Source organism: Cupressus sempervirens, chromosome 2, assembly GCF_028749045.1.
Source record: "Cupressus sempervirens isolate cs-2001-9-10 chromosome 2, ASM2874904v1, whole genome shotgun sequence".
NCBI lineage: Eukaryota > Viridiplantae > Streptophyta > Pinopsida > Cupressales > Cupressaceae > Cupressus > Cupressus sempervirens.
Window position 1 is genome coordinate 422,966,240 of NC_143119.1, and position 26,025 is coordinate 422,992,264.

At 33.8% G+C, this 26,025-nt stretch overlaps 2 protein-coding genes across 2 annotated transcripts in view; both read right to left on the minus strand.

Annotated features, from left to right (window-relative positions):
- Positions 1-26,025, minus strand: part of PDS3 (phytoene desaturase 3) — a 206,270-nt gene that overhangs the window by 102,089 nt on the left and 78,156 nt on the right. Inside the window, exon 6 of the mRNA XM_089813998.1 lies at positions 9,731-9,879. Within this exon, the coding sequence (XP_089670124.1) occupies positions 9,731-9,879 (149 nt within the window). The remainder of the gene's footprint in view (positions 1-9,730; positions 9,880-26,025) is intronic.
- LOC149572900 (uncharacterized) lies at positions 4,997-5,526 on the minus strand. Its single transcript, XM_089812302.1, has 2 exons — positions 5,297-5,526; positions 4,997-5,252 (listed from the first exon to the last, which is right to left on the minus strand). The coding sequence occupies exons 1-2, from the start codon at positions 5,524-5,526 to the stop codon at positions 4,997-4,999; spliced, it is 486 nt and encodes a 161-aa protein (XP_089668428.1).

Below are 26,025 nucleotides of genomic sequence, written 5' to 3' on the forward strand. Positions count from 1 at the left end.
AATGAATGCTAAGTTGTGACTCTTGGTGTTCCATTGGTTGTATTTGTCTCATTGTAAACGGTGGAATCTAGGTTGTGATTCTTGGTATTCCAATTGTTGTTTTGAGTGTGGTTGCTCATAAGGAGCTCGAATAAGCTTGTAAGTCTCATGTTGTTGCTCGAATGGGCACAAGGCTTGTAAAAAATCTATAATATAAAAAAATGTTGCTCTATTTGTGTGCCTAAAATGTGAGCACACTTCTATGAGTCATTATATCTAAGATTGCTCAAGAATGAGGTCTCAAATGGCGGCTCATAGCTCTCTATTCATTGAATATTCATAGAGTGCAAGGGTTTGTAATGGAGGCCCTCAGTTTGACCTAGTTTGTGCCCATGCACGTACACCATAAAACAAGAGATTCAAAGATCAAAATATGCATACAAATGAAGATGCAAGCTAATCTAGATGATAACAATGCAAAGCAATGCAAGAAAAGAAATCTAATCTATGAAAGGAAATAACAATGCAAGATAAATCTATGAAAGCAAATATGGATCTAAGCTAATATGAAAATGCAAGGATGGATCATGATGATAGAAGCCATGGATGCATGAGAGAAGAAGACAAAAAGATAGAAGTTCTCTACAAAAAGTTTTAATGCTCAAACTCCTCAAAAATCGCTCTCCAAACCTACAGCATAACAATAGCATAATCGTGGATGACAAAAATGAGGAGAGGGCTCTCTCTTATAAACAAGAATGGACGATTATGATTAAGAGGCAATAAGATTTAATCAAGGGTGGAGAAAGAATGAGACAAAATTCCACCAATGAAAAAATAGGAGGAAAATTAAATGGAATCCCACTTAGAAATATGTGCATTTAAGTGTAGAGGAAAAAAAATTTATTTAATTTTTATTTATTTTATTTCCTTTTTCAAGTTGCATTTTATTTAATTAAAGGGAGCAAGTTATTTTAATTAAATAGGAAATATTTAATTAAATTAAAAGAGGGATTTTTCTCTTAATTAATTAAATGTGGATTTATTATTTAATTAAAAGAGAGGTTTTCTTTTAATTAAATAAGACTTAGGATAAAATGATCAAACCTTAGGAAATGTTGAAATAATTGAATTAATTACAATTTGATCAAAGAAATTGATTTGAATTGATTTAATAAAATATTGCAAACCATTGATTCAGGAAATTTGATAAATTGAAAAATGGGGGCCCACAGTCTAGGCGACCATTTTAGGGTGCATACACTATTAAGTATCCAAGTGGTAAGTAACAACCATTCTTGTATAGTGTTATTATACATTGGTGGTGAATTAAGGATTTAAGTACAACTCAAAGATTAAAAGGGTCTCGTACTTTAAGGAGTTCCCACAATCCTGAAGGTTATAATTAGGGAGGTTACAAGTGAAACCAAGAAAATTGAAGAGTCACAGCGTTGGCATTAGAGGGGAAGAGCTTGGTTCATTTCACCAAGATTAGATTTGAGTTTGATTTTCAAATTTCTCTTTGGAGAAGTTTGGGAAGCTTCTAGCTTTCTCTTGTTGAAACTGAGGATGGAAACCTTCAGATTCTCGGTGGATTGGACAAAGCCAATTCATTCTCAGAATGGATCCACAATGGAGTTCACCTACATTTTAGGTTCCTTCTTATTATCTAATCTGCCTGTAACCTTTTGTATATAAGATTGGAATATTTTCTGAAGTTATTGTACTGTTGGTTTATAATGTGTTAGAAATGGAAAAAGAAATCTATAAATAAGCAATACCAGGAAAGAATCTAAGTGAGTAAATGCATGAAAAGATATTACCATAAAATAGGAGAGAGAAAGCTTCAAGCTCCAACACCATGAGACAAGATATTTGGAAAGGGGAAAGCAAAGAAAACCCCTTGTGACATTATGAATGAGGCATCAAAAGCCTAAGAAGAAAAAGAGAGAGCAAGAGAGCAATGGCTCATACAATATTTGAGAAGAGGAAGAAACCTCATTGTTTTTAAATGAGAGAAGAGGGTCATCTCTTAAATAGAGATGAGAGAGAGGAGTTAGAATGTAACTCCCATGTCTATGAATGCCACCATTCATATGTGTGTGAGGCCAAGTGTGAGATTCCTCTTAAGGAGGAATAATCTAAAATTAGAAATTACAATACATATTTATCCTCACATATTCCACTAGATGACAAAATAAGATGTAGTGGAAAAAGGACAAAAAAGAAATATATTAGGATACCTTGGCTTATATCCTAATATATTATAATAATAAATAAAGGAGGTCTAACCTTGGTTTATAAATACACCAAGGAAAGATTACAATTTCTAACACCCCCCTTTAATCTTTACTTGGGGTAATTATATCAAAGGGTATTAAACCCATAATTTTTACAAAAATCTGCAACTTAATCTTCAATATGAAGTAATTTGATTGTCTTCAAGACATATGGAACATTTGTAGATCCAAGAGAAGTATATGAGTCCTTTGAATGTGGAAGCATAGACACATCTTCATATGTGGAAAACCAAGAAGGTTCGTTGATGGACCACCTGAAAAAAAAACAACAAGAAAAATATCCACAGGTAGAATACCATCATATATGCAAATTCGAAATCCTTTTGAATAAGGATAATAAAACTCTCATAGAGAAACAATGAGTAAAACATGTTACCACAAAACAATGGAGATGACCTGATATCAAGATAAAGTATATGCTCAAAAAATTGTCAACAAGGACAAATTGAGTAAAAAGCTTGATCAATGCTCTCATGAAAAGAATATTATACTAATGCACAAATGACCACAGACAAGGCCAACTAATGAAATCTGCATCAATATTGCGTCAATCACATGGATATAGACAGTTCATTAATGAGTCATCCCACTACAAGTGAATGGGTCGCGACTCCATCACCTACATGACCCATGATCTAGGCAATAAAGAATGCAGAACATTATCACATTAATATATGAAAATAAAGTAAAAAGAGAGACATGCTGATCAAATTAGAATTATCATGATTTGTTAGGATAATCAAAAGAATGGATTATGAGGATAGAACAACATATTGCCTTCAAATTGGTTCAAATCATCTGAATTTGGAGAGAAAACTCCAATAATAACATCCTCTTCATGAGGAACAGAAAATGGAACAACATGGAGGGAAACTCCATAAAAATATTATCCTATCAAAATGGAACAGATAGGATCAAACGGAGGGAAACTCCATATAAAATGAGTGCATACCAATATAGGATGGAGGGATACTCCATGGGCCAGATAAGGAAACTATGTATCAGTTATACTGAGGGGACCTACATAGTTAACCTTGAAAAAATATTAAGCTCCCTATGCAACTCAAAATATTATTTAAATCATGTAGATCAATGGTATAAAACCATAAAGTGCCAACATGGGCATAGAATAATGCTATAAAAGCATAAAAGTGCAGCTATGTGCACATCAAAATATCAAAATGAAGGCAAATGTGTAAGATTACTCGTAATCCAATTAAGTAAAATGATTTAAGGAAGATCAACTAAATATAGATATCAGGTATAAAACTCCATTGAGGGTAAACATGAGTAAATATTAATTTCTGAAATATTATAGTCATAAATTATATATTTATCTGGGCATATATGTGGGCTCCCATAAATACTCCAATAAATATACGAAAATAGATTGGTTAAAGAAAATAATCACCTTTCCATACTTAAGATTTTGGAAAGTCACAATGTATAAAAAGTCACAATATTTACCTTGGTTCAAAACTATAACCTCAAAGTAATAAGAACATAAAGTCATGGGGCAAAAAGATTTCCCCATTTTTCTCATACTATGCCTTCAAGATTGGAAGTGATTCAAAAAGAAAAAAAAAATTTGAAATAAAACATTAAGAAAGATATAACTAAAAACTTAGTAAGTAATGATAGAGGTCAGATCTGGCAGATAAGAATATACTAAAAGGAGTTAAGAAACTTTTCTAAAAAAAGTTTGAATAAAAGCTTGTAATGAGTAAGAGAGATTTAAAATAGAATATTGCACTTGTCTGACAATCAATGATTTCATGCCAAAAATAGGTTGACAAGAGGCAATAATAAAAGTAAATGATGCCTTTGTCAAGAGCTAAAAAAAAAGAAAAAGAATCTTGCATGCTAAAAAAAAGGTCACTAGGAATAGTAGAGATATGTCATAGCATACTGACAAAAGGTGAGTGAGCAGCAATCAGTCTGATTCTGCTTTTAAAAATTCGCACCATAATTCTAACCATAACAAGCAATCATTTAAAAAAAACTGAAAATAAAAGACCACCAACTGCAGATTGAGGGAAAAAAAAAAATTATATGAGGCTATACCAGGAAAAGGCAGAGCACTTCCTGTGTGGTGGAAGTCATTCCCTTGAGATACGCAACTGTGCAGTCCATGGCCTTGTACCATCAATAATTGTTCCCAGAACAGTCCCTAAAGCACCCAACCAAAAGGCCTTCAAGGTAATTCCTGCATTAGAGAAGGCTTGCTTGACATCTATTTCTAGTAATGATAACGATACAGCCATTGGCATAATTAACGTAAATACAAAATCATATGCTTGAGCAGAAATCGGTATAAACTGGACGTCAGACAAAATCATAGATGCTCCCATTGTAATCAAGGGAACTGAAACAAAAGATCCCCACTTTGTATTGTCTTCCATAACCTGAGCAAAAGCAGCGGAGGCAGCGAGCACGTAGAATAAGGCTTTCCCTGAATCCGCCGGGATGATGCTCATTTGAGCCCTACAAATGCACTCCCTGCGCGTGGCGTGCAAAAACTTACAATTCGTTGTAGAGGTGGAGATTGCATTCGAACTGCCTCGGACTTGGATTTCTCCATCTCTCTAAGCTCCTCTCTACCATAATGAAAAGGGCCGATTGAAACAAGTTGCGGACTATAAAATCTGTCTTTCAAGTTTCGGAGGCGCTTTGGCACGCGGAAGATGAAAGCCGAACTCACGTTGGGTACGTCGTCTTCATTCATTGTCATGTTCGTTCATACCTTCAATGGCATCTTTCATGGCTTGTTCATCCGTAAAGGTCACAAATCCAAACCCTCTAGAGCTTCCAGTCTCACGGTCACTCACGACCTTTAAATCCATAACTTCGCCGAAAGCCCTGAAGGCGTCTTTCAAGCTCCTGTCATCGGTGGACCAGAAAAGGCCACCAAGAAAGCAGCGGAATTCAACATCAGCAGCTGCCATTTTTGGATCTAAAGGCAGTCCTATAAACCTAATCTACACAACTTTCAACTACAAACTACAAAGAATCTGAACCAGAAAACACCAGACAAGAGACGGCAGGGGCCAGTCTCGATGGGACAATTAGGACGCATTTGATGGTGGGTAGCAGCGGGAATTCCATGATCGAGGTGTTTCAGCACATTATGGAGCATGAGGGCTGGCAGGGTTTGTTTAACACGAGATCTTGTTTGTAGCGATACAGATATTTTGCCATCGGGATCACAGAATTGAGCAAGGGACCAATTGGTTGGTGAGTGCAGCATTTTAAGATTTGGACCCAGATCTACTTCATGTATACCATGAGGAGGAGAACCCCTGATTTTCGACAACTAGTGAGGAGGCGATATTCTCGTGGACTATTTGCAGTCTTTGGAGGCTTGCTCGTCATCTTGATCCTTTTACTTTTGAGCCATCAGCGACAGCCGACTCTTGACACTAACAATCCTAAGACAAGCGGAAGATACAAGCTGAGAAGGCAGCTCAAGAGATTCAAGCAGATGCAATTAAGAGAATACTGGGCCAAGACTCATATAAGCAAAAGCGAGAGGAGAAACTTCGAAGCAAATTTCTTAGTGGCAGTAAGAATGCACTTCCTGCGTTTTAACCCTTTCTCTGTCAAGTCACCGAGTTTTAACGGAACAGAGAGCAATATGACCTTCCGAGTCGTCCCGAGTTCGAACTCGAGAAGCGACAATCATAACTTGAATCGAACAATAGCAAAAGTAGGGTTTTCCAAAACCTGCAATTGAATAGAGAAATAATGGAAAACAATGAAAGCTTGCATTTGGAGGGCGCACGGCGGCCCAGAAGCGTATCTACGAGAAGACCTCGATCATAGCAGAGGGCACTAATTTTACAACGAAGCCCTAAGCATATCCACTTATACTGAAGGCAGATCTAATTGCTCCCGGCGTCAACATTTTGGTAGCCTTGGGAGATGGTTATTTCTGTGCAATGGCTAATCATTGTAACGATGTTGTAGTAAGCTTGTTCCAAATGATATGCAGCCAGAACTACCTGTTACCAGTTACAAGGAAGGCCAAGCTGAAAACTAAAGAACAATAGTTCTACAGCCTACGAGCTTTGCAAGCACAGCCAACATTTTAGGCATAAGAAAAATTGGAAAAAAAAATATTCTTTATCAACAATATAAATGAAATGATATTTAGATAGGAAAACCCTTTTGGCGGCAAGCCTTCCAAAAGGGGTTAGATGAAAAATAATAGAAAATAAGAAGTAACCTGCACAAATTAGAGCAAACAAAAGTTAAACGGGTTTGGCGGTAAACCAGCCAAATCCAAAAAAAATTTCAATTTCTTCCAACTTAAGAAGATTAAAGAAGAAATTAGTGAAATCTCTTTGAAGAGTCTCCTTCGAATCGTACCTTCATGCAAACACTCAAAACAAAGATTAAACTGCTCTGATACCATGTTAGAAATGGAAAAAGAAATCTGTAAATAAGCAATACCAGGAAAGAATCTAAGTGAGTAAATGCATGAAAAGATATTACCATAAAATAGGAGAGAGAAAGCTTCAAGCTCCAACACCATGAGACAAGATATTTGGAAAGGGGAAAGCAAAGAAAACCCCTTGTGACATTATGAATGAGGCATCAAAAGCCTAAGAAGAAAAAGAGAGAGCAAGAGAGCAATGGCTCATACAATATTTGAGAAGAGGAAGAAACCTCATTGTTTTTAAATGAGAGAAGAGGGTCATCTCTTAAATAGAGATGAGAGAGAGGAGTTAGAATGTAACTCCCATGTCTATGAATGCCACCATTCATATGTGTGTGAGGCCAAGTGTGAGATTCCTCTTAAGGAGGAATAATCTAAAATTAGAAATTACAATACATATTTATCCTCACATATTTCACTAGATGACAAAATAAGATGTAGTGGAAAAAGGACAAAAAAGAAATATATTAGGATACCTTGGCTTATATCCTAATATATTATAATAATAAATAACCTTGGTTTATAAATACACCAAGGAAAGATTACAATTTCTAACATAATGCAATGAGAATTTTATATGAGCATCTGCTAGTTCATTTGCTGGTCTTATTTGCATAAATTCTCTATTATATTCTGAAATATTTGCAAGAATATCCAGGTGGGATATTACAAAATGTCTCATGAATGTTATCTTTTTTATGTTCTTTTCATGCCTAGCATACTTTCTGAATCTTCTGCCAACCATTTTTTCCTTTTTTTGTTTGCCTTCTTGGATTTATAACCTTGAAAATGTCTTGAGGAAAGGCTGTGGTAAGACTTTAGGTTACTGTTTTGGCTTGCCTGCTATGAACACAGCCTTGCATGCAGGAAAGAAAAAGCAGATAAGGAGAATGAAGTTAGAATTGAAGTTCATTTGCTTCAAAAAGAGGGTAGTAAGGATCCTTCAAAAAAGTTTGATGAGTTTCAAAACCTTACAAAAACATTTAAACAGATCTTAAAAATGGAAAATCCTACTTTTGTCCCTTAGGGGGCAAGGTTTTCAGCAGTGGTTGAACATAGAAAAAAGCATGTGCGATCATAGAAAGTATATGGAATCAAAAGTAAGCAATGGAGAAAACTCTGAGTATACTTACTCTATGGAAAAATTGAGGCATGCCCTAATTTAGAATGAAATAATAAATACCAAAAAAGAAGAAATATTAGAAAGTGTTGGAATATTTTGTGTTTTTCTTTATCTAGATATGCCCCACTTGCCAGTTGTTTTAGTGATGACTACTTTGTCACCATCTGGAGCAAGGAAGGTCTTTTCTAGATCTTCTTAAAGCCTAGTAGTATACGAAAAAAATTCTTAGCAAGCCATTTTGGAACATGAATATGCACATCAGATTTCAGAGCTCTACCATTGAATCCCAACCTTAACAGTCAAATAGCTCCTGTTTATTTGAAATTAAAAATATCCCTCTTCACCTAGGCTCTGTTGCCTCATGACTCAAATTGTTAAGAGAACATTTGAAAGAGGAAGATGCTAGGGTTGGTCTTCCACATCTCAATGTTAGCGTTTTGATTTAAGTTATATGAATTTTGCAGTTTCAGAACATAGTGTACAAATATGAAATTGTGAGACTAGATCAAAACTCTTATTTTGTTCATCTTCATTATGAAGGCCTTATAGTGGTAAGAAAAAAATGATCCCTTCTTCTAATATTCCTAATGAACACCTTATAGATGAAGTGGTATTAGTACTAAGTATGATTCTGTGTCAAGAGAATGATAGTGATGTAGAGAAAAAAATGTTTGCCGGTCATCCTTCAGTCACTAATTAATTATTAAATAAATAGTAATCATTTATTTATTCATTGTTTATCCCTATTTCTCTATGCTTCACATTTAATCAAATATGGATGAAAGTCCTCTTCAATCTTGTTGGTTTTGGTGGTGAGAGACCCACTCTAGCTGGTTCAGTGATTCTTCATAGGCAATACTCGTTTAAAATTAAACATTGGATTTTGGGTTTGCATGAACTTGAAGATTTTTAATATTGAGTATGTTTTGGTTTACATTTTGGATGAGCATTGCAGAGATTTGTGAAGGCTTTTGTGGAGTTTCTTTCAAAGTTCTTGCAGACTTCTGGGATGCTGTCTGCACTACCTTCATACTAGCCATACCTATCATTTTTAGATGCCATGAAAGATGACGAAATTTATGGGTTATGGTTGTTGCAGTTTCAGACAGGCTGCTCACTTGTCGGAGAGGATGTGGGTTTTTGGAGGCTGAATTTGTGTTGTCATGATGCCAAAATCGAATTATTTCTGGATAAAGAGAGGCATCTGATAGCTGCATGGATTATAAGAGAATTTGATGATATTAAGGGGTGAATTTGATGCACTTTCAGCCATTGTTTTTTAATAAAAGCTTTAGAAAGACTTGCTTGTAATTCTGGAAATGCTGCTGTTGTGATTTCAGTCCAATACAAGTTAATATCAGACCTTTCAGAATGTGTTTAAACTTAAAGTTAAAACAGCTTGAAAGATAGCTATTATGATTTTCATAACACAGCCAACCATTGGGGTTACGGGAGTAAATTGATGATGCATCAAGCTGAAGCTGAAGACGATTTTCTGTTATTTCAGAACTGTTTTATTCAACTCTTTGGATTAGAACTTAAAGGACAGTCATTAATGCTATTATGAGGTATTTTAATGTTTGCTAATGTTTATATCTGTAACTTGAGAGAATGAATTTGAAACTGGCTTTCGATCAAAGTTAATGTAATCAGCATTTTAGAAGACTCGAACGTTTAATCATTTATTAAAGCAGTGAACTTTCAGTTAGATGTTTGTTTGGTAAGTGTTAGACATGATCTTTTGGAATATAGCATTTAAGGTAGTTTATGCATGTAATACAAAAAAATTCAGTTTAGTTGGTTAATAGCAACTGGAAATTGGAATTGGAGCAAACAGAAAAAAAAACCAAAAGTATCACACTTAAGCAGGATAAATTAACAGTTTCAGACCTGCTTGCGCATCCATTCTTTGACAGTTAAGCCATCTTGGGCTTCAACATATGCTTGACCTCCAGCTATTGCTGGTAAAAGTCCAATTGCAAATCGTATTTTTTCTGGCCATGTCAACATCTCATTGTTCTTTAGGATGGCCCAAATTCCTGATATCAATGAGCAGACAAAACCCTTTAAAAATTTAGAAAAGTGATTGTCAATATAAATATGCATGTATGAGTGAACTATTATTAGACACACTTGCAAGGATTTTTAACGTATAATTTAAACAAATTTATTATTATGTGAAATTATCTGAAAAATCAAGTTTTATATCTAGAAGCTTATAGTGCATAGATGTTTTTTTTCCAAATACTTTGCAAGCTATTGTTTAAAACAAAACATTTATAACCAAACAGTAAGAGAAGTATTTTGCAATGCCTGGTTACGCTGGCACTTCTTTCATGTCCACAAGAAGATTTGAGGTAATATGTGTTGTCCTGTATTTTGTCACCACAAAATGCAAGTAACAATACGAAACTTTTTCAACTTAGTTTCGCATTTCTCTGACTTCAGTTCGTTATTTAATTGGTTAGTATTGATCAACCAATCGATTCCAATTAATATAATAAATCCTTTTACTGAAGTCTTTCATCAAGTCTTTTTAGTTTCTCTATTTTTCGAGCCTATGCTTGATTTTTGAAGCCTTCAACATCCTTTTTCTCATTTTTGAGTGTGTGTTTATTGGTTTTTGGTCATTTGGTTTTACTCAAGTCATTGCTTTTAGTTTTCCCTTCCATTTGATCTATCTTAGGGCTTAATTGGAGTTGGCAATCAAAAGATATCACCAATTTAGTCCCCAAAAAGTGGACATTTTAGGTGCAAATGCACAAATTAAAAATATCATGTTATACTTTTAAGTTGACATTCACTTTTTGAAATATATAACATGAATTCATTCTATATTACGTTTTTAAGTTACTTTTATCATTTTGATTTTTCACCTAAAGTAACTATTAAGGCTAAAATTTTGCACCCTATTAAACTAAACAAGTTTAACAATCTTGCCTAACATGGGATTCATTTCTGCATGTGGGAAATGCGTAACTAGAAAATGAAACCTCCGGATTCTAGGCCGGTTCCTATTGGATAATCACTGATAACTCAAAAACTAAGATGAAATTGTGAGGGAAAGCGATATAAATTACTGAAATAAACTTAAAATATTAAACTCTAAACTAGAGAATCAGGTGATGCACCAAAATGATATGAAAGTTCAAATACTAATAACTAGGAGGGATTATTAGCATATCTGAATGAATACAAAACACTTCCTTTCTGTATAGGCTTGCATAAATATTTTGTAATAAAGTCTGAAAATGAACCAGTATAAGGAAGAAAATGGATATTTCTCTTATAAGCTTCACCTTTCAAAACATGAATTACAACCTGCAAACAAACATACTTTTCTATAACTAGGTGTTTGGGTGAGACAACACATGGAAAAATGATGATTCACTAGTTGTCTTTATCAAATCACCTGAACATACAGAAAGAAGTGAAGGCTTTAAAATAGATTCAAATAATCATAAACTTAGCCACTGTCACTTGTATTTGATCTTTCCAAAAACCGGGTTACAAATTTCTACACAAAATTATTAAGGACAAAAAGTTGTCACATAAGCCTTATTTGCATAATTCCAACCACCCTAAAATGAATTCCAAAAACTCTCTAAATACAATCCCAGCACTTGGGTCAAATTCAGGAATTCAGGCTACAAAAAGGGAGTCAAAACATATCAAGAAGCATGACTCACTTCCTAATAGCTACACTAAGTCATAATGAAACCCATAACTCATGTCAAAATTCCTCAAAATGTTCTAACTGGCCAAAAAGACCTCCAAAATGCTTGTTCAAAGTCTAAATTCGACCCAAAATAAAATCCCTACAATCCCTCCTCATAATTCAAAATATTTGAAACACCAAGTCTTCAGCTACTATTTATCCTTTTTCTCCTCCTTTAAACACATGTCATCCTTTAAACATATGTCATACTTATCCACCTGTCCTCAATGCTAAAGATAGGAAACAAAGGAAATAGGGTTATAAAGGCTTGCAATTTTAAATAAAAATATAAAATAGTGTATAAAGTCACTATTATATATTTTTATTTTTATTGATTTGCAACAAGAAGTAAGTGTTTAAAAACACTTATAACCCACGTCAATATACAAACATTGTGGAAAAATAAGAATGGGAAATAAACCCACTTTAAGTCCTCACGGACTTCAAAATTTATAAAATGAAAAAAAGGAGGTATGTCGGTTTGAACACCCTAAAAACGACTTCATTTGCATTTTCTTTCATTGCATGAATAGAAGAGGTCGGCTAGGGTTTGCTGGAGGAGATTCCATCGATTTTGCCAAGTTAATGCCTGCTGAAGTATTCAAATCATATTGTTTGTGCATGCTATCAGCTGGGATTTAGTGCTGGAAGCACGTTTTAGCTACTCTCATCATTGTTTAAGATGGAAATCACCATTTTGGAGTCGCCATTATGTGTTCTGCATTTCTCTTGTTCTGCCATGAGTTGGAAACGCGTTTTTTGGTATAGCCACCATATGTGAAGGTTATATTGGCGACTTCTTGCTTTTTGATTATTTGAAGCTACCAGAGGTAATACATCTGATTTTTCGCATCCTCTGCTCAAAATTTCCGCCACTCTTAACAAATAATGCTGAAAGCACGTTTTCTGGGCAATTTTTTATTTATTTATGCTGTCATTTAGGAAGGAAATTTGGTGTTTGCTGATCTGATTTTCTCTTTATCTGATAATGTTGACGGCTCTTTGCATTTGATGTCATTTCCATTTGCATGATTGATATCCAGTTCTTAAACATGCATGAATATTGAAGTAGATGGGTTCTTAGGTCGCAGAGTAAATGAATTGAGACTCTCTCCTGTTTCTCCATTGAGAGCTACCACTGATGCATCTCTTGCCGCTACAAATAAAATTAATGTTGTTGAACCGTGAAGCATGCAGTTTTCAAACTGTACAGCACATATACTTGGAGAAGATCCAGAGAAGTAACATTTATGCGATAATACATTGCATGATTTTGTATCAATAACCGAAACCAAGCCTTCTTAGCAGCCAGCAGCAACACGTGTAGAAGACCTGTCAATACAGATGCAGCAAATCTTAGACTTATGAACTTTAAGTACCCCAATTTTTTGAAACCCTGTAGCAATGTCCAAGGAAGCTCCTTGATGACTTGAACTCTTGTTCAGATGGTTGTCAACTTTCTGATGCTCAGGGACAATCTTGTAAATTTGAACCATTCCATGTTGATCACCGGTAACAAGTAAATATGAGACAGGACAGAAATCTATGGCTGTAACTGTACAACCATTTACAGTAGCTTCTACATCACTTCGAGTTTTAATGGAAAGCAGTAAAAACATGAGAGGAGATGATGCATCCCACACATTGACCATTCCATTACTATGTCCCGTTATATACAGACTCCTGATCTTCATTAATCCATCAAAATATGTAGAATAAGGATTATTATCCACTGTAGATTGTTTTGTTCCTACTAGTAATGTTGGTGGGAAAAGTTGCTTCAATACTCTTCGAAGCTGTGATAAAGCATGAGAAGACTCAATATTATTTGGAATTCTAACAAGTTTTGTAGCTGTTATATAAGACTCTGTAAATGGTGCTTTGATCATTATGGGCTTAGGAAGAGAAAGCAATGAATTGCATTCCACATCGATCAGTCGCTTTTCAACTTCAGAATCATCATAAGCATATAGATGACTTTCTTGTGATAAAACCAAAATAGACACCACAGAACCATTGCCTTTTGAATGCATTCTTGAGAGTATTGCCATCTCCATTACAGGTTCTGGCAATATAAGCTCCAATTCATAGTGTTTAGTTTTACTCTCTTCTAGACCAATCTGGAGACGAATAACCCATTGATTGGCAAGCCCCATAACTCAGATGAATCTGCTTGTATCTCCATCATTATTTCCAATTTCAATGAGTTCAAGTATATTAAAGCTCAAAATTATTTGGGTCAAGAAATTATTTCCTTTTGTACTGTACTCTGCTCATTAGAATATCTCTTTAGAACAGTGACATCTTCGATCTTTTCCTGTTATGATTAAGATCTATGTATCTCCTTTTCCATTTTTTACTGGTGTATTGGCTGAGTTATCATGGCGTTGCTTGCTTTTATTGTTTATGCTTCAGTATTCTAGATAATATGTTTTCTGAAAATGCATGCAATATGATGCTGTTTGCAGCTGTTTGGAAAAGGTTTCAATTTTTATATACACATTTCTGTCCTTTCTGTACATTTAGAACTTTATACTCACTGCATTGTTTTGAAAAGATATCTTTCTGCATCTGTATATTGCTTCTTGCTACTGCATCATGCTTTTAAATACTTCCATGTTTTATGACTGATCTGTTGTACTGTTAACAATTTTTAATTTGTTCTTATCTCTGCTTGTTCCTTGTCACAGTGCTCTATTTTCCAGCAACTCACTCTTTTCAATTTTTTGATATTTGAAATGCTCTTTTATGAGGTTCGAGCACGGGCTCGTGACACTCACAAACTACCTCTCTGTGATTTGCATCTGAATACTTAGAATACACTTGCTATTTTTTGTACGTATTCAAAAATAAGAAGAATATGATATGTGCGAGTATGTGGTTATAGATAACTAGTCTTTTCTTAGATCATAAAGATCTAACCCCACCTCTTTCTCTTGCAGGGGAACGAAAAACCTGGAGCTTACCGGATCAAAAACTGAACCATGGGCGACAATGCAGCGGCAGAGAACATCTAACCAGTCAAAGTCTGAAAGGCAATGACTGGTTATCTCTAACTTTCTCCCATATGTTTTATTTTCCTTGTTCTTAGTACGTATGAAAGTTGCATTCTCGATTTGTGTGAGATACTTTGCCTTAAGTATTTCATTATTGTGTAAAATATCAATTGTATATTCATGAAATGAATGATACAATGACATTTATATTCTTTCAAATAACAAATGAAAAGTATTTTCAGCAAAAAAAATTTGAATTCTCAGAACTGAATTTTAACATGTGTTAAAATTAAGTAATAGTAACTATAGTGCACTTTGTCATAATTTAAAATTGAGTTGCTTTTCAATTTTTCACTTAAGTGACTATATTAACTATATAGTTTGATTTAATTTTTTAGTATTAAATCAAATGCTCTAGTAAATATTACTTTTAAAATGATATTTGCATATACTATATTAACTATATAGTGTAAATATTATTTGTCTCATTTGAGTAATATTTATAAATTAAATTAGCATGTGCTTAATTCATCACTTAAGTTGTGCAAACATGTCTACAAGCACATTTTAATTCAAAATGTCACTACATCCAAAAGTTGCGATTTAGAATGAAAATGCATGTAAGTGCATAAAAAACATGTAATTGCATATTGCAAAAACATGAATCACACCAAAAAGGTGAGATATGCATATTGCAAAAATATGCAAACACACCAAAAAGGTGCATTTTCCATTGCATGCATATTTTTAAAAATGTGTAAAGGCATCAAAAAGGTGTATTTTGTCTAAGAGACATGCATACACATCTTGGAAACCCATTTTTGACCAAAATGCATATTTTTAGAACATGTCAATGCCTCCAAAAGGTGTATCTGGGTAAAAGGAAGCTCAAGACATGTATATGCATCTCTAAAGTGTGTTTTGCTTATACACATGCATTTGCAGCCCAAAACCCTGTTTCTAAGGGCAAAACATCTATGTTTATGGCCTCCAAGAAAATGTTTTTGATGATTTTACTTGGATTCTTTCATGAAATGTCTTCAAATCTTCTTCTCTAGGGGTGTTTTTGCAAATCCAAGCATTCTCATGCTTAAAACATTGAATCTCCTTGTGAAAAACGTTATTTTTCATGCCCTTTTGGCCCCACGTTTTTGAGAAAACGTCCATTTTTGGAGGATTTGTTATCACGTTTTGGGGGAAAGTGTTAAAGTAACTGAGATCATTTCTGCAAATGTACTTTTCATTGCCATTGTAATTGATGATTTCCAAATGCAAATTTGGATCTCATATATGTATAATATGAGAGGAGACATGTCTCGTCAAGAGACATGTCTCTATAGTTAACCACCATTTAGTTTATAAATAACTATATGCATATCTCATCTTATATATATAATATTAATTTATTAACCATATATGTAATATAATATAATATTATTATATTATTATATAATAATATATAATGCATAATATATATAATACATATTATATTACATATATCATATATATTATGTATATAAGATATATAATGCATAATATATTAGATATATTATATATATAAGAATCACCAATAACAATTTATCTGAAAAACATAAACACAGATTAATATATCAAATAATCAATGTTTTACTTCTACTGATGCTAAAACATTAACACTCCCTCTTTAGCAAGGGAGAAGTAAAACATCATTAGATTAGAATCAGAATCATTATGTAATCAACACAATTTATATTAAAATCTCTTAGCAACATAAAGTATTTCCTATGATCTCTACTTGCACTTAAGTAATGTCTAGAGATGTCCATAGTGATTAAAATTTTCATGATCTCTACTTGCACTTAAACAATGTCTAGAGGTGTCCATGACACATTTGCAGTTCATGATCTCTACTTGCACTTAAGCCATGTCTAGAGATGTTCATGACACACTCATGATCTCTACTTGCACTTAAGAAATGTCTAGAGATGCCCATAACGCATTCATGATGTCTACTTGCACTTAAGCAATGTCTAGAGATGTTCATGATACACATAATAGATTTGTTACCCATGATCTCTAATTGTCCGAAAACAATATCTAGAGATGTCCGTGATCACAGAACTATCATTTGTAAGATCGTCACCTTACAAAGATTACCTTTTGTTTGTTATCATGGTGTCTGGCAAATTCTAGCCTAAAGAACCATGATAACAAGACTATCATATGTAAGATCGTTACCTTACAATGATTACCTTCTGTTTATATATGCCAATGAAAGATCGTCACCTTTCATTACATATCTAAAACAACAATTATATAACTAGATATAGATTCAAATCAACATATCAATTTTTACCTTTGAAATATTTCAATTTAACATTTCCCTTTAGAACTTCTCCTCGTAGAGAAGATATCATCCATAGAGGATTGCATCTCAAAATTTCTCCCTCTGAATATGGATCTTGGGATGTCGGGTCCTCTTGTTACTTCCTCAAAAAAACTCTCTTTTCCCAAGGATGCTTGACAAACTCATCACTCCCTCATGATATACGTAGGAGTAGGCCCATCAACATCATGCAGTCACCCACATGGATTTCTAGACTCCTAAGAATCAAACTTCTAAGCTCCAGCATTGCCTTCGAAGAAATGTCACACTCTCTCTTAATGTAGAAGAATCTCATAATCTCAATCATCAAAGATACTTGCATCAAGAGCCACACTTGATCATCAGGGTCTTTGGAACTATTATCATTAGATTTAGTCTGTACAATATTTGGTAGCATATTTGAAGTACCAACCTTCTTTTCCTGTAAGAATATCCTCAAACATAAAGGAAAAGATCAAAGAAAATGACCCTTATGGTATGTATAGAATTACAAATAAATGAATAAATAAATGTGAGGCCTCGCCCCCGACCCATCGTAGCATAGTGATACATTACTCTTATTTTGTTATCCGCGACTCGAGATGTCGAGACATTATCTGATGCTTAGAACATATTTTATTATTTCATGTTGTGTGATGTTATTTCCAGATATATTTGATGATTGTCATTTAATGCTCATGTATATGTATGTTGATGAAATCAGTAAAATGTGGGATTAACACATTGAGTTGGAATCCTTATGATTAAGGATATAAGTAGGATGCAAGAAAACCCTGATTTATGTATGTTTCAAATTATGTAAATTTCTGATACGTATATATGTACATGTGATTTTCGGGACTACTGATGTGTGCAATGAGTGTGTAGATATTTAGCCGAGAAACCCTACGGAGGAACAAAACTGATCTCCATGTGCTAAAATTTGGAAACCCTGTTGTTCGTAATTATGTTCTTTCAGTGTCGCTTGACACTCGTAAAATGTTATGTGCTTCGGTATGCTAGTTAGGATTAATTGTTTAACCTTTGGTTTCAAGTTAGTGTCAATTTTCTATTAGGTTCTTAATTAGGGTTAGTTTTCCCTATTTCAGAATTGTGCTTGATTTGCAAGTTAGAGTTGTTAGATAGACCTATTTTTTATCTCTAGATTTTATTTGACTCTAACCTCTTCCCTAAGGCTTTAAAACATGTTTTTTTCTAACCTATGGGTGTGGGTATGGGTTAGGGGTCTTTTCCAACCCCTAAGCCCCTAGCTTTGACTTTTGAGGGCACTCAAAAAGTCCCTTTTTGCCTTTGTGCGAAAATTGCAAGTGGTTGTCATGAGTTGTCTTACCCCACCTCCTTTTAGGGTTTAACCATGGTGTAGGTTGTGTTAGGAGTTTCTAGAGTGGCTAAGTGGGTGGAGATAGTTATTGCTCTTTTTGGGTGGTTGAGTTGGAGGATTATTAGAGGCCTTCCTTGGTCTAGTGGTTTGGTTACCCAATCTCTACATTTAGAGAAGATTTCTTGAAGCTTGAAGGAAGGAGGGATACTCTACTCAAATTTGTTCATTGCCATTACCTCTTTGAGAAGGTAGGAAACTCCCATCTCCCTTATTCAGTTTTTATGTTTTGTTTCATGTTCTTGTTACCTTGTTGTTGTTTTACTGTTGTATGGTTGTGGGTATGTTGGGAAGATTTGTAAACCTTGTTATTTTGGTTGTTTTCCTTTCTTGTTTATGTTTGCAATTTTGAGTTTCCTTGCATGGGTGTTTTGGTATTACTCACCCTAGGAGAGGACAGAAGTGACCAATTTTGGGAGAGGTCTGTTTAGTTGGACTCCAACCTGTGTAGAGTCTCTTCTCAGGATGAGAAGAGGGATAAAGGGTAGGGTGTTATGGGCCTCTACCCGTCAGCACAAACCTGGTATGAGTATGGCAAGTTAAAATGGAAGAACGGAAGTTCTTGGTTATTGGCCCCGATTGGGCATCTGAATTGGTGTTATGCTTGACTTCTCCAGTTGGAAGAATCCACCTCTCCCTAGTCTTGATTCACTGTGAATCTTATTGTGTAAACCATGTATGACTATGCATGCTTGATGTTCTTTTGGCTCTGCTTGGTTGTCACCCGATCAGTTATCGGTTTCCTCCATGGCTCTTGAAATGAGATTCAGAAAATATTACAAAATTTTTTATTATGATCATGAAGAAAATTGGATAAAATTGTTATAATTGGGATTGAGACCCTATTGAAGATTGTATTTTTAAATCTTATTGTATATGGCAACGAAGCCGGGTTTTCTTCCTGATTCTTTCCCGGCTGAGCTTTGAATCAGGTTAGCCAATAAAATAATGGTTGAGTGTATTTGGTTCTCATAATATTTGATCATAATGTTCAGTTGTTAGAGTGCTCATCAAAATAGAATAAATTAATTTGCATATATATAAATGGGAGAATAGAATCATAGATAATGTCTTGATTTATGAATGTGCAAGTTTTAATTACGATAATGAAGAGTTGAATTGATATAGTGAGTTTCAATTTTGATGTATAAGTATCATTATGAGATCAATCAAGAGCAAACCATATATTACGAAATCAAAGATAGTTCATTTCTTGATAAATTGCATGGTGGTTACAATCAAATTTGAATGAGAATAATCCACCACCTTTTCTTTTATTATGTGTATAGCATCATTCACCTTCTAAGTTCTTCAAATATGATCAATTGGACTGAGAGGTTGCATTCTTGAAATCAACAATAATAATAATCAGAACATAGAACTCATACCATGTCATTGAAGAATTAATATCAAACATACAGGTTTAACTAGAGATTGAGAGACTTTACCTAATGTGCTCCTTTGCATTGGTATACTTGTATTAAGGAGAAATGTTAATAATAGATTTATTCAAATCCTTAGCAACTTGAATGAAATGCATAAATTAGCATGACCTTGCCTTGTCAAAATTTTTGCTTTCAAAAAAAATATGCACTCCCAGGAGTAAAAAACTCTCTGGAAAATACATGGAGAGAAGATTCATTGCTTCCAAACTACAGAGCATATTCTTGAAAGGATTCCTTCCTAAGAGAATAAAGAAATTAATATCTATATTATCACCTACAAAACTTTATTGCCTTTAATGTTTGACCACCTTCCTTGGGCGTCAGTATGGGTTGTTGTGTAAAAAGATTTTCTTGTTTAAAAAAAAATGCCACTGCCATCTTAGTGATGACGTCACCCTGTCACGTCTCAAAAAGCGCAGGGCATGGTAAAAATTTAATAGTGATTGGAGTTTGTTTTAAAAGGGTTCCTTACCCACTTGTTTGGGCGCCCTTTTAAGAAGGTTGCGCTGCCTGTTTTGGGGCAGAGCGCTGTCTTTTGGTCAGCGCTTGGGTGGCGCTTGACCTTGGGAAGCGCTCACCCAAAGGTGGGTTGACGTGACCCAAGGGAGGGGTGGCAGAGTAGCATAGGGTAGGGTTAGTGGGTTAGAATTAGATGTGTTAGGTGTAGGTTAGTTGTTTTATTTGTTTAGTTAAGTTTGTTAAATGTTTTAAATTATGTTTGTTAGTAATTTAAATGATGGTTTAGTTTAGGTTAGAGTTTTTTTTTTGTATAGTTTATCTTTGTTTTTAAGTTATTTAAATTGTTTTTTTTTTTCTTATTAGTTTAGTCTAAATTCCTTTCTATATATATATTGTATTTTAATAGTTAGTTTCAAATGAAACTTTAAATTGTTAAAGTATGATTAGTTAATTTAATAAAGTTTTAAGGTTATTTTATGTTTTGATTTAGGACTCCTTGTTGTCGATTGTTAATAATTTTTAGTTTCATAGTTATGTTTAAATTTGTAAATACTAAATTTGTTGGTTTTAATTTGAATGTAATCTAATTGTTTTAACCATTAAGCAGATTAAAATTATTGATTAATTGGCAATTTAAATAAGTTTTAATGTAGGTTTGATTGATTTGATATTGCAAGTAATTTGAAATCCGAATTCATATACATTGTTATTTAAATAAGTTTTATTGCATATCATTATAAGTTAATGAATTATCATAATTTTACCGATATTAATCTAATAATGCAAGCTTCAACATTTTAATGATGTTATCACCCTCATGTTTAAAACCTAGGATTGTAATGTAAAGAACCTGTACTAAAGCTTCTATCTCAATCATAGCAAACTTAGAGCATGTTGAGTTTTAAATAAATAATTTTTTTTTTTTTTTTAAAAATTGTGTTCTTGCCCTCATAGTTTGGGCATGACAAAATGTAAAAGATACAAGTACTTATCTGCCCATGAGTATCATGGAATATTTTATTTTCTAAGGATGGTTCAAGTGGGAATGAAACATTGCCTATTATTTCCCCCACAATGTAAAGTTACCACTCATATATCATTGAACACTTTCACATCACATCAAATTTGAATATCTAAGTTCCAGCTTGCACTTTCATATGATGTACACAAGGGGTAGGTCCATTAAGATCACATAGTTGAATGAATTATAGTCCTCTTTACTGTTACAATTTATCGATCATTGAAGATTCCATCACAACATGGTTTACTCCCTCTAAATCAATATGATCGAGATCACCGAAAATTGACTGAATCATATCATCTATCAGCTCCCTCTCTTTCAAAGTTGCCTAAAATATCTACCTCCCTCTTTTTCTTGAAATAACATTCTCGAAAGAAAAGAAAAATCAAGGAAAATAGCTCTTATAGTACATAAATAATCAATGAATAAATAAATGTAGTACTTAAGAAAATTACTTATCTACACATCAACATCTATGATGCAATCTTTTATACTTCTTGGTTCATCCTCTTGATGCTAATATCAACTCACTCTCAAGCACAAGTTTGTATACACACTCTTCAGCAAAGACTCCTTCTCAATCTTACTAAGGCATTACACACCATTTGTAAAACACTTTGCAAACATGCCTTATGAGTTGTAAATAGTTTTGGATCCCCTAAAGCTATTCTCCTAAGCCCTGCAATGAAAATGATTTCATGTACTATAAGACTCCAAGTCCATGGCTATGTATTGAATCTAATTAGTCGATGGTGTTGAGAGTGATCATCTCATCCAATGGATATGTTTTTCATATCTTGTTTCACCATACTATCTCTATCAAATATTTATGTTTAGTAGACTTAATATTTCCTGCCCATGATCAATGTTTTATCCTTCTTGGTGTCATTCTCCTGGGAAGTGCTTCATCAACAGGCAAATATGACCTGAAAGATGGTATGATGAGTCATTGCCAAATATCTTCCCCATTTCTTCTTAAATGACATTGATTGTAATTTTTAACGATGGTGTGTAATGCACAATTATATTCTTGTTGAATACTCTTATCATACTTAATAATTCATCGTCTATCTATCTTTCCTCGATAGTCATTGATTGGTTTATCATGTTGGTAATAGGTTATCTGATATCTCCATCATATCTTTCATGACTATGTTGAAATTGGAAGTGTAACCATCATCACATCTCCCGAATGATCATCACTAACTCAAAATTATGATGGAATTGGTATTTACAGCTTCCAACTTGAGACCAACAAATTGAATCCATCATCCGCCATTGATACTCTTGCAAATATGATAGAAAATAAAGTGAATATGCAGGGATATTCGTCTCATAATCATCTACCACAAATTGATGCCAAGACCATAGTGAACATTAATTGATCTAATTGTTTTGGCTAATCATACTTCCTCTATCTAGATAATATATTATGCCCTTAGTCTCTAAAATTTCTCTGAGTCGACACCCAAAGATATCTGATCAATTTCTTGCGTATGATATAACTTACCTGGGTCTATTCAAAAACAATTCTCAAATAATATCTTGGTTATAGTCCTCGTCGCTATTGTTATTCGTTGTTGATTGTTTTTTTTTGTTTTTTTATTTTTTTATTTTTTATTTTATGAATGTATTTCTTCTTTCTCGAATACATGAATGGTTGTCCTCACATGTTTTCTCCCTATTCTGTACTCTATCAATCATGGTCGTGAATTGGCAATCTTCAATTGTTAATCTCTACATAGTTCATACGTATAGTGGAAGGTGTTAGCCATATTGAGATTAAAATCCTCCTTTCAATGCTTATACGCTTTGTTTGACAATTTTAATGATCATCGTTGGTTAGAAAGCACCAGTTGTAGATGGTGTATCCCAATAAGGATTTGGTATGGACTATGTTAGAATATTATATCGGTGTTTGCGATCATTTAATAAGGCACAAAACTCTGAAAATATCCCGTATCTAACATTTCGATGTTAAATAGACCGTTGTTCCTCTGTTCTTCCTTCTCCATATATCGATGACTGTTATCCTTACTCAAGTGGACTATTTGGGACACTAACTGGGTAAGCTTTCATTCCATGTCTTTCCTTTCCCATTTTAATGGCCAAATCTTGATGTTTAATTTAAAACTTCACATAACTCCCATATTACACCTACCATCTCAATCTTGCAGCAAGGAGTAGCCCCTCACAGGTATGTTGTGGACAACAAAAAAACAATTCATCTGTAAGTCCCCAATGTTCTACGATTCAAGAATTTTGAATTTCTTCCTGTGGATCCATGATTCCTTCCACTTATGGCGATGAGTATCATTGATGTCTAAACATCTGTAAAATAATATTTTCAGTTTCGACTGCTTGATAATGATGATTATTTTGTATCATTGTCAGTTCTCTGAACAAAGACAAATATGGTATTTATTTATTATGTGTTGACACAATGTTTATACAAATCTCTTCTATTGCTTCCTAAAAGTACACTTCTAAATTTTGTTGGCCTTTTTCATCGTAGCATGTATCAACATTATCAAAATTCAAAACATGCGTTTCTTGATGATTCAATCAAGACTTTGGATATGGTATCACAGATGTTGCATTAATCTCTTACATCCTTCCTATACTCTATCATGATTCACTTTTCTCCCTTCTTCATTTGCAATCTGAGCTCTGATACCATGTTAAAGTAACTGAGATCGTTTCTGCAAATGTACTTTTGATTGCCATTGTAATTGATGATTTCCAAATGCAGATTTGGATCTCATAAATGTATAATATGAGAGGAGGAGACATGTCTCTATAGTTAATCACCATTTAGTTTATAAATAACTATATGCATATCTCATCTTATATATACATTATTAATATATTAACCATATATGTAATATAATATAACATTATTATATTATTATATAATAATATATACTGCATAATATATATAATACATATTATATTACATATATCATATATTATATATATAAGATATATAATGCATAATATATAATATATATTATATATATAAGAATCACCAATAACAATTTATCTAAAAAACATAAACACAGATTAATATATCAAATAATCAATGTTTTACTTCTACTCATGCTAAAACATTAACAGAAAAAAGAGGTGTTTTGGAGTTTTCTTGCATATCCTTGCTATTAGGAAGCACATTTTTGCATTCCATTTACAAAAACAACTCATGTAATAGCAGATTTGGATCACGATTTTCTCCAAAAACATCCCATTATCTTGCATTTATTGAAAATGTTGGAGTTGGGAGGGTTTTTCGGGCATTCTCATCCAAAAACGCATTATTGGATGCTCATTTTGAATTCCTCGTTGAAAGATTGAAGAGGTCCAAGTTTGTTGGAGAATTTGTCAAAGTTGGAGTTTCTTTCTCCTTCATTTTTGGCATTTAATTATCAAGTGGACATTTTCCTTTTTGCTAATTAATTCAAGCTTATCTTGCTGATTTGATGCATGTTTTAGCTTGATGCTCCACACTTGTTGATATAGATGTCATGAAAAGTGCATTTTCCCTTTAAAAATGATGAAAAGTCTCATTTTCGTACTTTTGGTTTTTTCCCAAATTCCAAGTTTGGGTTTGCATGTTGAGGTATCTTGCTTGTTGACATGTTTGAAGGCACGTGTTTCTTTTGTGTTTGTTTTCTTGTTTTCTTGTTTTTCTTCATTTGGAAGAAGTTGCAAGTTCTTTCCCAAGAGCTTGATCACGTTTCATTTCACTCCATCTTCCATTAACAAATGCAAGTGCATCATTTCATTCCATATCCATTATTACATACCAAGGCACATTGCATCATTTCATTCCATCTCCATTATTACATACCAAGGCACATTGCATCATTTCATTCCGCATCCACCATTACACTTCATGAGCAATTACATGTAATTTCCCATTTCATGTCACAACACATTGCATCTCATCTTTTGCATGCAATTACATGTAAACTCAATTTTCATCTATATTTACATGCAATCTCACTTTTCATTCCTAATTGCATGTCACATATACATGTAATTCACTTTTCATGCAATGACATCTTGAAAACCTATTTTTGACTTAAAGTCACTTTTGAAAAGTCAAAAGTTTTCATTTGTACGCATTCCCGTGCATTCCACTTCCACGTCTTAAAGCATATTCATAAAAGTTCACTTCCATCTCATATTTTCATTCTCTCAAGCTGTTTTCCATCCTCTGCATATGCATGTTATATCTTTTCAAGATCATCACATTAGATCTTTGAAGTATCTAATTTATTCTCTAAATCTTTGTTATTAACCGAGAATCGACGCTTTCATGGAAGCCATTTCTTCTAATGATGTGTTCACATTTTGGAATTTTCATGTTGCAACACAAGCACAAGGGATGCCCCCATCTGCAAAATCAAAAGGCAAAATGAAATATCAATATGATAAGGAGTTGGCTCATGCAACTCCATCCCAGGTTACATCTATTCTTGATAGGGTGTCAGGTACAGGGATTGGGCATGTAGACATAACTGATTTCTTGCGACAGATAGAGGCTCCTACTAGTCATGAAATGAAACGCATTAAAAGAAGTAATAATTATTTGGTGTCTTCTTTTCCTATGGCTACCCTAGAACTAGAATTTGTTCTTGGGTGTGCAAAGCGTTTCAGTCCGAAGTCAAAAACCATCAAGGATACTAATGGTAATGTTATTATAAGCCTTGATCCTGAGGTTATTGAGCAGATTTTCAAAGTGCCACAGAGTACATAGTGTGTGGATTTGACCAAAGAGACATCTTTGGAGATATGGAATGC

Excerpts from the sequence above, each read along its gene's own strand:
- LOC149572900 (XM_089812302.1), bottom strand. The coding sequence starts at position 5,526 with ATGCTGCACTCACCAACCAATTGGTCCCTTGCTCAATTCTGTGATCCC. Across the intron at positions 5,253-5,296 it reads CTCTTGTCTGGTGTTTTCTG|GTTTATAGGACTGCCTTTAG; the intron begins GTTCAGATTCTT and ends TGTGTAGATTAG.